The 12,216-nt window shown below is 49.2% G+C and overlaps 1 protein-coding gene across 4 annotated transcripts in view; it reads right to left on the minus strand.

Moving 5' to 3' along the window:
• Positions 1 to 442: 442 nt before the first annotated feature.
• Stat3 (signal transducer and activator of transcription 3) overlaps positions 443 to 12,216 on the minus strand; it is a 53,443-nt gene continuing 41,669 nt past the window's right edge. The window contains exons 13-24 of one of the 4 annotated variants that reach the window (XM_031350741.1): positions 12,119 to 12,212; positions 11,877 to 11,924; positions 10,024 to 10,107; positions 8,726 to 8,824; positions 8,446 to 8,581; positions 7,779 to 7,831; positions 7,451 to 7,545; positions 7,224 to 7,363; positions 6,633 to 6,845; positions 3,914 to 3,956; positions 3,505 to 3,617; positions 443 to 2,415 (exon numbers count right to left, since the gene is read on the minus strand). In XM_031350741.1, the coding sequence (XP_031206601.1) occupies positions 2,360 to 2,415; positions 3,505 to 3,617; positions 3,914 to 3,956; positions 6,633 to 6,845; positions 7,224 to 7,363; positions 7,451 to 7,545; positions 7,779 to 7,831; positions 8,446 to 8,581; positions 8,726 to 8,824; positions 10,024 to 10,107; positions 11,877 to 11,924; positions 12,119 to 12,212 (1,174 nt within the window). In that variant the 3' untranslated portion in view covers positions 443 to 2,359. Of the gene's footprint in view, positions 2,416 to 3,504; positions 3,618 to 3,913; positions 3,957 to 6,632; positions 6,846 to 7,223; positions 7,364 to 7,450; positions 7,546 to 7,778; positions 7,832 to 8,445; positions 8,582 to 8,725; positions 8,825 to 10,023; positions 10,108 to 11,876; positions 11,925 to 12,118; positions 12,213 to 12,216 lie in introns of those variants that run through there. The other 3 variants (XM_031350742.1, XM_031350743.1, XM_031350744.1) reach the window with 3 other exon arrangements.

The following is a 12,216-nucleotide window of genomic DNA, read 5'->3' on the forward strand; positions in this document are numbered from 1 at the left end:
GGCCCTGCAGCCAACCGGCTAGGGAAGTGTCTGCAAGTTGCCCCCACTGATGGAACTGTAAAGAAAGTGATAATCGGCCAACTGTGTAAGGAGAGGCCTTGGTCTACACCCCAGCCCTCCCGCCCTCCATTAGGGAGCTTATCTGACTCCAGAACAAACACAGCAGCTTTGGGAGGAGGCCACTCTGACACTGTCTTGCCACTGGACTCTGACCTCTTGCTCCTGGGTCACCTCCTCTGGAGGATGGAGCTGATGTAAGATGGGGGGGCCTGTATCACCTCAGGAATGAGAAGCAAACAGAACTTCAACCGAGCTGGGCTGCTGTACCCTCTTTTGATTGCCACTTGCTCCTAGTCCAGTTTCACCGGAGCGGAAGGCCTCTTCCAAGCACAAGCTAGGCATATGTGGTCCCATCAGCCAGCCAGCCCCCACTACCAGACAATTCCTATATAATCTTTATTTCTGGAAGTTAAAGTAGTTACAGCAATATACAAAAACAAACAAACAACAAAAAACAACCCACAATAATATAAATTTTTACACTAGAAAGTATACATTAGAATTTGAGTGCAGTGGCCAGGACAGAATACAAACCACTGTACCTAAGCAATCTGCAGGCGTAGCTGGGTGAGGCTGGGGCCAAGTGGGGCCAAGTGGGGCCAAGGGGAGGGGAAGTGGGCAGTTCCGGGGGCTATGGGTGGTTAACCCAGGTGCACAGACTTCCCAGAGGCCTTGAGGTACAACACCGGCCCCAGGAAAGTCCTCACCTTGTTCCTGGGTCCCCAGGATTGAAAGCCATCAACATGCCCACGCCTTGTCTTCCTAAATACCTTTTCAGTTTATGAGTTCAGCTTATTGTGTAACTAAAGACCGTTGTTGGGGATGGGAGAGCAGTAATTGTCTCGAAGCAGAAGGCTGGGGTGGTCAAGGCAAGCAGTCTGTCTTGGAGACAACGTCCTCATGCCCTTAATTCAGACACTGGTTAACCGGAGGGAAACAACTCCACAGACACTGGTCAGCTGAGTCAGGTGGCTTTGAGTTACTGAACCTAGCCATGCCCTTGGGTCAGGGAAGGCTTGCCTTGAACCACTCAGTGTTCAAGTAAGCTGAGTGACTGAGGCAAGCAAGTGACATGAAGGCCACAGTAGATGTAGGCACTCTGTTCTACCTCACCTGGGAGCCCCAACAGGGAACAGACAATCACCAGTCTCAGGGGAGGCCAAGAGTACGCCGCTCATATGAAGGGCAGAGCTGGAGTTTGTCAGTCAGCTTTGGCCCTGTGGTTACAGGTACCCTGGGAACCACGTGCATACTCATACTCCCTGAGCTTTGCCGAGGACCTGTAGTCCGAGTCAGGTTCAAACCTGTAAGGCAATCCCTCTGGACACAAGGTCCTGAGGCAGGGATTCCCAATGTAAGCAGGACAGGGGGCCTTTGGACATGGGGAGGGGACATATCACCAGCAAGGTCAAGTGGGAAAGAAAGGCAGGTTGACCCTAGGCCCAATAAGGCACCCACAGGGCAGGCTGACCCTGAAACAGGGTCAGGAGTCTGGGTTGGGGAGGGAATAGGGCAATGACAAAGGTTTTCCAGTGCCCTTGGCCTACCTCACCCCTCCAACCAACAAGCATGCTGGGTAAACAAAGCCCAGGGATATCTAGGTTCTCTCTAACCTTTGTGTTTGAACCAGAGGCCAAGCCACAGCTCTCAGATGTCTTTACAGATTTGATCTGCAACCATTTCAGGGTTTATAGAGATGATCAGCCTGAAGACAGCTTAGAGCACCGAAGAGGCTGTTAACCGAGTTCTCTCTGATATGGAAAGGCTATGCTGTTTCAGTGTGTTTTGCCCTTTAATTCTTATTTTTTTTTTTTTTTTAATTCAAAGAGGAACCTATGGGCTTAGTCCTAGCTTCTATGTGGACATTAGCAAGGTTGAAAGTGCAGAGCCGGGAGCCCCCAGCCTGGGTATCAGCTCACAGAAAGGGGCAGCAGGATGCCATGGGCACCAGGAGGCACTTGTCTAACAATAAACCACGGGCTGCTGAGAAAGGAGGGCAGGAGGGCAGAGCACAGGCGTTTCCTTCTCTCCCCCAGCCTCCTGCTCACACCCCTCCCCCATCACAGACTCAGAGATACTCTCCTCTTTACATAAAGGCATATCACCCACACTCACTCATTTCTCTATTTTAAAAGTGCCCAGATTGCCCAAAGATAGCAGAAGTAGGAGATTAAAAAAAAAAAAATCTGGAACCACAAAGTTGGGAGTTTCAGATGATATGGGGGTTTGGCTGCTTAGGGGTGGAACACGGGGCAGGTGTCTCAGTCACGTCTCTGCAGCTTCCTCCGTCTTCAGCTCCTCACATGGGGGAGGTAGCACACTCCGAGGTCAGATCCATGTCAAACGTGAGCGACTCTGCAGAGACACACAGAGAGTGTCAGTTCAGCGGCCTGACTAAAGCCAACCCACAAGCCCCATCCCTCTGTATGAGGATGGCTCAGGAGCCACCATTAGCCAGTCTCCTGCTCCTTCAGGCACGGGAAAGGTCAGAAAAGCCAGACTTCCTGCCCCTTCCAGGGCCTTGCCCTCCAGAACAGCACAGCCTCCAGCTCAGCCCCCACTCTCCCTTTCAGGGCTCTGAGGCTGCCCTGGTGGGGTAGCCTTAGCCACACATTGCCACTGAGCACCTGAGACTAAGTCAAGGTATCAAACCACTACATTTCAAAGACTCAGTAGAGGAGGCCAGGACAGGGGACGGGGGACAGCACCATGACTTCTCAGATGCTGGAGTGGCAACACTACTTACTAAGGTGTCAGTGTCTTTTGCCACTTTTTACTGCTTTTACTGTGACTACTGGGAAACTACGTGTGTGAGGCTCGTTTCCATAGCAGAACATGGCTCTAAAGCCATTTTTTTTTGGTTTTGTTTTGTTCTCTTTCTTTCTCCCTTTCTTTCTTTCTTTGTTTCTTTCTTACTCTCTTTCTTTCATGTATATGAGTACACTGTAGTTGTGCAGATGGCTGTGAGCCATTTTGTGGTTGCTGGGAATTGAACTCGGGACCTCTGCTCGCTCTAGCCCCGCTTGCTCCAGCCCCAAGATTTTTATTATTATTATTATTATTATTATTATTATTATTATTATTATTATTATATGTAAATACACTGTAGGTGTCTTCAGACACACCAGAAGAGGGCGTCAGATCTCATTACAGATGGTTGTGAGCCACCATGTGGCTGCTGTGATTTGAACTCAGGACCTTCGGAAGAGCAGTCAGTGCTCTTAACCACTTAGCCATCTCTCCAGCCCATTTTGTTTTTTTCAAGACTGGTTTTCTCTGTGTAATAGAGCCCTGGCTGTCCTGGACTCACTTTGTAGACCAGGCTGGCCTCAGGCTTGGGCCACCACCATACCCAGCTCTAAAGCCGATTTCTAGCAGTGTGGATGGTAGGCTCGGGCTCTGTACAGGCAAGTACCAATGGGGCCCGACTCTCCACACACTCACCAAACTGCCCTCCTGCTGAGGGCTCAGCACCTTCACCGTTATTTCCAAACTGCATCAATGAATCTAAAGTGCGGGGGGACATCGGCAGGTCAATGGTATTGCTGCAGGTCGTTCTGTAGGAAAGGGGGGACGGCAGGAGTGGGAAGGGCCAGGTTGACAAGACACAATGGAGGGGGAAAAAAAAAAGAACAAACACACACACACAAGCCATCAAACTCTGGTCTCCAACAGAAAAAATAAAAACTCAAGCTTTTTAAACACACAAGGTCACTCTGAGCACTAAACAAGCCCAGGAGCTTTCCAGCCCTTCATGGGTAACTCTCACCCCATGTCCTCCCTATTCCTGGGGACAACTGAGGACACTAGGACACTAGAAATGAATGTGAAACTGGGAAGGGCAGCCACTTACGGCGTCACACAGATGAACTTGGTCTTCAGGTAAGGGGCGGCACCTGCGGAGAAGAGACCCGGCCTTTAACTGATTGTGACTTGCTTTGTTTGAGAACATGCAAGGGGAATCCTCCTGCCTCTCCCAGATGGCCTGAGCCAACCTCGCACAGACTGCCCAGACACTGCAGTCTACCTCTTAGGGCTGTCCCCCTCATCACATGCTGCTTGGCATCAAGTCTTGCACTCTGAAGTTCTGTCTCGTCCATAGAGTTTCCTGAGCTGCAAAGACTTCTGCAGAGATGCTTGCTCCACTCCTACCTGTGCCCCGCCTACCGCCAACTCTCCTGCATCCGTCCCCACCCTACCTGAGTGATCTACCTCCTTTGTATAGTGTTAGGCTTTTTCCTGTGACCTGGTCAGACTTGTGAATTGACTTCCCTGTTTGGTGACCAGCCCAGACACCAACAGGACTGAATGCTTAAGATGGTTAGTGCTGGAGGCTCCAAAGCCACTTCCAAGCAGGAAAACACATCCCAGACACTGGAAAGACAGGACACCAGGTCCGAGTACATGTACAACAGCCAGGAAACCTGGCCAAGGCGCCATCTCACTCATGTGTGGGATGGGAGAGAGAGACAGAGCTGGCTGTCTTCCATCTCTGCCGTTTATGTTGAAAATGTGAGAACTAAAATGTTAGGCCAAGAAATCAGGAAGCCCTGAGGGTTCAGTTAACAAAGCTCGCAGCAGGCCTGAGGCCGTGTGGGTAGGCTAAGAAAAACACAGACATAACACAAGGCTTACAAGCATCCAGCAAGACAAACCCCTGGGAGAAGCCATTAGAAAGTGGTCCTAGATGAAAATCCAAGTTCATTTGTGGCCAAGAAACAGGTTGACTCAGCACAGAACCCAAGAAACTAATGAGGCAACGGCTCTACAAATCCAACAGCTCTGGTCTTGGAAAGTTCTCTAGAGTGAGACAGAGGGGACCAGAGAGATGCCTTAGTGCTAAAGTTATCTGTCACCAAGCCTGATGACCTGAGCTCTGTCCCCAGGGACTACGTAGTGGAAGGAGAGAGCTGGCACCCTCAAGGTCCTCCAGCAAAGACACCCTGCCACACACATGCACATACAAGAAATTAGAGAAGGGGAGAGAAGAATGTCATTCTCTAGGGGTCAAGAGAACTGAGAAATATTCTTTGACCCCAGGTAGGAGTGCGGGACACAGAACGGAGTTGGAAGAGAGAAGAAACAGCCTGTTCCTGTCTGGGTGAACTTGATCAAAATCCCTCCAGAGGAGAACACAGAGTACGGACTCCTGGCAGACAAGGAAGACCCAGGAAGAGGCTCTGGGTGAGGTCTATACCATAATACTCCTGTAGCAGAGGTAGAGGAAAGGGTCATCAGAGGCTCACCTCCCTAAGGGGTTCATCTGAACCCCCTACCCTTCGTCACCTGGCCCCTGAGCCCTCAATGCACTCTCCCTACCCGCACAGGCAGTGGGTGCCTTTCTCATGCCCAGTGCCCTGCCCCTGCGGAATGTCTCTGGGAAGCCTATAGCAGGGATGGATGTGGATGCCTCAGACCAGGGGCCTGGATCTTGAAAGCAAAATTAGTCAAAAGGACTTCAAAGTCCTCTGTGAAAAGAACAGAGACTAGTGTGAGAAGGACTGATAAACAGATCTTCCAACTGAAGGCAAGGTGGAAGCAGAGATAAGGGACAGACAGGAAGTGAGAGCTGAACTCCTCCACAGAAAGAGGAGAGCTCAACAGCAGAACAAAGGGAAAGGAAAGTAACCGTCAACAAGCCGACTCCTCCAAGAATGGCGGAAGATGGGAGCTGTGCACAGGTGCTACGTGAACAAAAGCAGCTGGTGAAAAAAATGCCAGAGCAAGGAGGCCAGCTCACACTTGGTACCTCAGAACTCGGCATGTGCAATGATCAGCAAGAGTCACAGAAAACCAGACTCCTCACCAGCATGAGGACAGGCAGTCAATGCAGCCTGTTTGAAATGGTTTCAGACCAGACACCTCTGACTCTTTATGCTGGGGACAGCCCCAGACACTACAGACTTAACACAACATAGTTTATATATATATATATATATATATATATATATATATATATATATATATATATTGTATAATTTATACCAGCGGTTCTCAATCTTCCAAACGCTGTGACCCTTGAATACAGTTCCTCATGTTGTGGTGATCCTCAACCATATAACATTATTTTTACTGTTACTTCATAGCTGTAAATTTTGCTATGGTTATGAATCATAATGAAAATATCTGTATTTTCCTATAGTCTTAGGCACCCCCTGTGAAAGGCTAAAAAATGCTGATTTACAGCTACACGCACTTCCACAGGGTAAATGCATCTTGTTTCTAAATACCAAGTCCACATTCCCTCCAGTTGTCATCTCCTGAACACTGACACCTCCAGCCTGCTGTCAGCTCTGCCCCAAGCTGCTAACAGCCACTGCCCCAGAAAAGCCTTTCTTCAGACTCTTCATTTCTATTTCTAGTGTTTTAATTGTGTGTGTGTGTGTGTGTGTGTGTGTGTGTGTGTGTGTGTGTGTGTGTGAGGGGGGAGGGAGCATACGATAAACTGCTCTTTTCCAAAGAAGGAATCACTAGCCCCTACTCCCACAAGAGATCCGGTCATGTCCTTGTCTCTCCTCAAGGATATGTACTTTTTCACTAGGAAGGCAGGCAGACCATGGAAAGTCAACAACTACCTGGGTCGGCTTCAGGGTGCTCCTGGCTCTCAGGCCGACAATACTTTCCGAATGCCTCCTCCTTGGGAATGTCAGGGTAGAGGTAGACAAGTGGAGACACCAGGATGTTGGTCGCATCCATGATCTTATAGCCCATGATGATTTCAGCAAATGACATGTTGTTCAGCTGCTGCTTGGTATATGGTTCTACAGACTGGATCTGGGTCTTGCCTGTCACGGAACATGGAAGGAGAGATTATGTCAGTGTAGTGTTGGAGACTCTGAATGCCCTATCCAGTGACTTGGAACTGTGGCAATATCCAGGCTGGCTTTTAGCAATCCAGCAGGACCATAGGCAAAACACTTGCCTCAAATGTATTAACAGGGTAGGCAGGAAAGGGAATAGAGAAGTAAGATTTAAATCACACCTTTCTACACAAATATTAGCCAAATGAGTGAACAGAACAAACTGGCAGGCCACCCTGTCAGAAGGAGGCACAGGCCCGCTCTGCCCTCCAGAGGGCAGTAGTACCCAGAACATGAAGCAGCCAGGTGCTGCCAGTAGCCAGCAGGTGGAGCAAGTGAGACAGGAGGAGCTCACGTTCTTACCACTGATGTCCTTTTCCACCCAAGTGAAAGTGACCCCTCCTTCTTTGCTGCTCTCGCTGAACCGCAGCAGGAAGGTGCCCGGGGGCTTTGTGCTTAGGATGGCCCGCTCCCGCTCCTTGCTGATGAAACCCATGATGTACCTGCAGCCAAGGACAACCGGTCACAGGCTTGCTGGGGGCAGGTGACTTGGTCACACAGTACAGCCTTACTGCAGAGTTTAACCTTACCCTTCATTCCAAAGGGCCAAGATATACTTTTTCACAAGGTCGATGATATTATCTAGCCAAACCCAGAAGGAGAAGCCCTTGCCAGCCATGTTTTCCTGGAGAAAAGAATGGGAAAGCCAAGTCCACCACCGCTCATCCCAGCCCTCTCCTGCCAGAGTCTTCTTACTCTGCTGACGACACCCTCAGGTTCCTCTATCCTCAGGCAGCTCCTGATAGCTGCTGGAGAAAGGGGTCCCAGGCTTTGAGTATTCAATGCCCCCCAAAACCACCTTACAAATGAGCACCCCACACCAACCTCCTAACTGAAGGAATCGACAAGATCACTTACTTTGCAAAATTTAGCCCATGTGATCTGACACCCTGAGTAGTTCACACCAGGCCCTGGAAGAGGAAAAAACAAAAACAAAAACAAAAACAAAACAAGACAAAACAAAACCAGATTTTTAGTCTTGACCAAAGCTATTTCTTAAGCATAATTTACAAAAATGTCATATATTTGCTTTCGTGTACTTACAGGGTACTACGGTTGTGGGTGCATGTGTGTACTCACATGCACAAACATGCCCACACACACCCAACCCCGACATCTGACCCCTAGATTAGGCCAGCACAGATGTCCTGTTGGGCCCCTTCTCGTCCTTACCTTGTGTGGTCTGAGAACTAGCAACACACAGTGACAAGGCTGGCAACTGGGGTTAGTAGTTTTTTTGTTTGTTTGTTTGTTTTTGTTTTTTGTTTTTTTGGTTTTTTGGTTTTTTTTGTAGCAGAACAGGACAAAGTTACTTTCAGTCCAGATTTTTTTTTAAAGGGAAGAAAAAATTTAAACTAATGTCTATGGCTTCTTTAAAAAATGGGCAAGGAATGCCAAGCTTTTACCTGTCTTCAAACACACCTTCCAACCTGGCCCTGGCTGCCATGGGGAACACTGTCTGAATGCCCTCCCACCCGTGACCAACCCCCCAGGCCAGACATGTCTGAAGCTGTCAAACTCCCACCTAAGAGCTTCTCAGCTAGCGTGGTCAGCTGCTCGATGCTCAGCCCTCGCTTGGTGGTGGACGAGAACTGCCAGCTGAGCACCTCGGCCACTTGGTCCCAGGTTCCAATCGGAGGCTTAGTGAAGAAGTTCACGTTCTATTGAAAAGAACATGTGTTCACTTGGATGAGAGAGTAACATTGACAGCCCATGTGCAGGAAGTGAGGCAGGCGGGGAAACGGGGTGTGTGTGTGGGGGAATGCAAGGTTCAGGGATTTCAGAGAGGGTGTGGGGGAACTCACCTTGGGGTTATTGGTCAGCATGTTATACCACAGAATTGATGCCCAAGCATTTGGCATCTGACAGATGTTGGAGATCACCACAACTGGCAAGGAGTGGGTCTGTAGAGTATGGGGACAGGCGGTGAATGACTTAGTGAGACAGCTGGGTTCTCACAGCTTCCAACCCTCGTCACCTGGATCTCAATAGGTTAGAATTAAAAATCACACCACGGCCACTCCTCATGCCAAGTGCAGGCAGGAGTGAGAACACCAAGGGAGAAAAACCAGTCTGCATCAGGACTGATGTCTGAACATAATCAGTAAGTTCAAAGTCAGACCTTAAAAACTAACCCTCACCAAACAGGCCCTCCACCCGACTCCCCAGAGACACACCTGGAAGGCAGTATCTGAAATTCAAACAACCTGCATCTGTCCATGAAACTGAGGTGTTAGAATCAAACATAGGATGTCTGCTTTTCCAGGTCTAACTTAATAAGATCAAGAAAGATGGAAAACAGGGGCTGGAGAGATGGCTCAGTGGTTAAGAGCACTGACTATTCTTCCAGAGGTTCCAAGTTCAAATCACAGCAGCCACATGATGGCTCACAACCATCTGTAATGGGATCCGATGCCCTCTTCTGGTGTGTCTGAAGAGAGTGATGGTGTACTCACATACAGAAAATAAATAAATCTTTAAGGAAGGAAGGAAGGGAGCTGGTGAGATGGCTCAGCAGGTAAAAGCACCGACTGCTCTTCCAAAGATCCTGAGTTCAAATCCCAGCAACCACACATGGTGGCTCACAACCATCTGTAATGATGCCCTCTTCTGGTACATCTGAAGACAGCTACAGTGTACTTATTTATAATAATAAATAACTCTTTGGGCCAGAGTGAGCAGGGACTGAGTATGTGGGGTCTACTGGAGCAAGCAGGGCCAACCAGAGCGAGCAGGGGTCCTAAAAAAGTCAGTTCCCAACAACCAGATGAAGGCTCGCAACTATCTGTACAGCTACAGTGTGCATTCATATACATAAAATATTTAAAAAAGGAAGCTGTAAAACAAAATCTAAATGACATCTACTAAGACTCACTTGCCCAAACTTCATCAAATTGATTCTAAACAATCACTAATACAGGTTTTCATAACAGGTACTCAAGCAAGACCTTACTCTTGGGGGCAGGAATGGCTCAGAAATAGAGAATGAGAAATAAATCCAGGCTGAGCAGACAGCCACCATCCCAGCAGGCACTTTGTCCTGGCACCCCTGCACATGCACCCCCGCATGCGAGCTGCCTGGTTCTGTGAAGGCCTCACTCACCTCTAGGTCGATCTTGAGGCCTTGGTGGTACACCTCAGTCTCGAAGGTGATCAAGTGTAGCTCCTCAGTCACAATCAAGGAGGCCTACAACAACAAGGCCCACAACTTTGCCTTCCCTTCCACCCAAAGATCCCCAAGGACATGACCCTCAGCCTGATCTTCTATTATGTACTACATAATATATAACCATATTTTATAATACACATTCAAGACACAAAGAATAACAAAGCAATGAACATCCAAGGATAGGCCACCCAGCTTACTTCCTTATTTGAGGGCCAGCAAGATGGCTAGTGGGCAAGGGCACCTGCCTGCCAACCTGAGTCTGGCCCCTGGGACCCACTTGGTGGAAGGAGAAACCAGTCCTACAAGTGGTCCTTTGATCTCCACATTCACACCATACACAACACAGACACATAGAAAGGAAGGAAGGAAGGAAAGGAAGGGAGGATAGGAAAGAGGAAGGAAGGAAGGGGTGAGGGAGGGGGAGAGAAGGAGGAAGGGAAGGAGAAAGGGAGGGAGAAAGAAGGAGGGAAGGAGGAAGGAAGAAGGGAAAGGGAGGAAGAAGAAGGGAAAGGGAAGAAGAAGAAAGGAGGAAGGAGGGAGAAAGGGAAGGAGGGAGGGGGAGGGGAGGAAGGAAGGAGGGAGAGAAGGAGGGAGAGAAGGAGGAAGGAAGGCAGGCTTCTTAGGTTTCTTCTCTCTCCCTCCTTCCTTTTATATGCACTAGGGAGCAAACTCAGGCTCTCATGCATGCTAAGTGCACCAACACTGAGTTACTGCCTAGGGTTACCATCCGGCATAAGGACAAGCCATTACCACTGAAATTCCCCAGGTGAATTTCCCCCTCCTCTTGCAGTTTGCTGTGTGTTTATGTCTCTGTTGTTTCCCAGCTCCTCCTAACTGTGTTCATGTGTATTTCACATGGTGAACTGCACTCTCAGGATGTTCCTGCTCCTGACCTCCCAGCTCCTGCCCCCTCAGCTTGATGAGGGTCTGTGGTCCTGTGAAAGCTCTCCTTTCAGACCGGTAGAGTATTCCACTGTGCCTACACCACAGCTCATGGTCCTAGTGCTGAGGGACCTGAGCTGTGTCAAGAGAGTGACCAATGGCTGTGACTGTGTTATCTGTCCCTGGTTCACCTATGCAAAGCTTTCTTTACTGTTAATTCCTGAGACTGGAACTACCGGTTTACAGGGTGTGCTCATTTTTATTTCAAGTCACTTTCCAAAGTGACTATGACAACCTTTGCTGCCACAAGCAGTCAAGCAATGCAGCCACCTGTCTCTACATGAATTACTAATGAATTTACATGCATGTGCTGAATGACAGAATAATCTCAAACTCACAATCCCCCTGCCTCAGGACCCGAGTGCTGGGTTTTTTTGCTGTTTAACTCTGACTTGCTGTCTTGATGCCTTTTGGCTGACTGGGCACTGAAAATGAAGCCAGCCAGCAGGTGGTGGCAAGGGACTTTGGGAAGCCCCAGGCGATGTGGAAACTTCTTTTCTACCAAATGGGTGTGAGTAACAGCTCAGCGAGGGACTTCCCACTGCTGAAAGGGAGGCAACTCCCACCACTCAGGGAAATGTTCCTCACTAGAAAACTCCACAGCACCTGTGACTTCTGAGCATGTCACATTGGGCCAGAGCGACTGACTTTTCTAAATGACAAACACCTGAAATAGTGGGTTAAAGTCTTTAATTCTAGGTGGGGGGCGGGGGAGAGGGAGAGAGAGAGAGAGGAAGAGGGAGGGAGGGAGGGAGGGAGAGAGAGAGAGAGAGAGAGAGAGCGAGCAAGAGCTTTCTCTTTCTTCCTCAAAGAAAACACTCACTTTTAGCCTGAACAAAACTTACATCACAATTGGCACGGCCTCCATTCCCACATCTCTGCTCCCTGAGGGTCTGGAAGAAAGGAAAAAGAAAAAGGCAAGTATCACTTGAGGCTGTGCCGGCTCTCCGGCTCTCCGGCTCTCCGGCTCTCCGGCTCTCCGGCTCTCCGGCTCTCCGGCTCTCCGGCTCTCCGGCTCTCCGGCTCTCCGGCTCTCCGGCTCTCCGGCTAGCACTTGGCCTGTGCCCCCCCCACCCGGACAACCAACCAGGTGCTTGAACTCTGCAGACAGGCTGCCATTGTTGGACTCCTCCATGTTCATCACTTTTGTGTTTGTGCCCAGAATGTTAAATTTCCGAGACCTGA

The sequence above is a fragment of the Mastomys coucha genome, unplaced genomic scaffold (assembly GCF_008632895.1).
Source record: "Mastomys coucha isolate ucsf_1 unplaced genomic scaffold, UCSF_Mcou_1 pScaffold5, whole genome shotgun sequence".
NCBI lineage: Eukaryota > Metazoa > Chordata > Mammalia > Rodentia > Muridae > Mastomys > Mastomys coucha.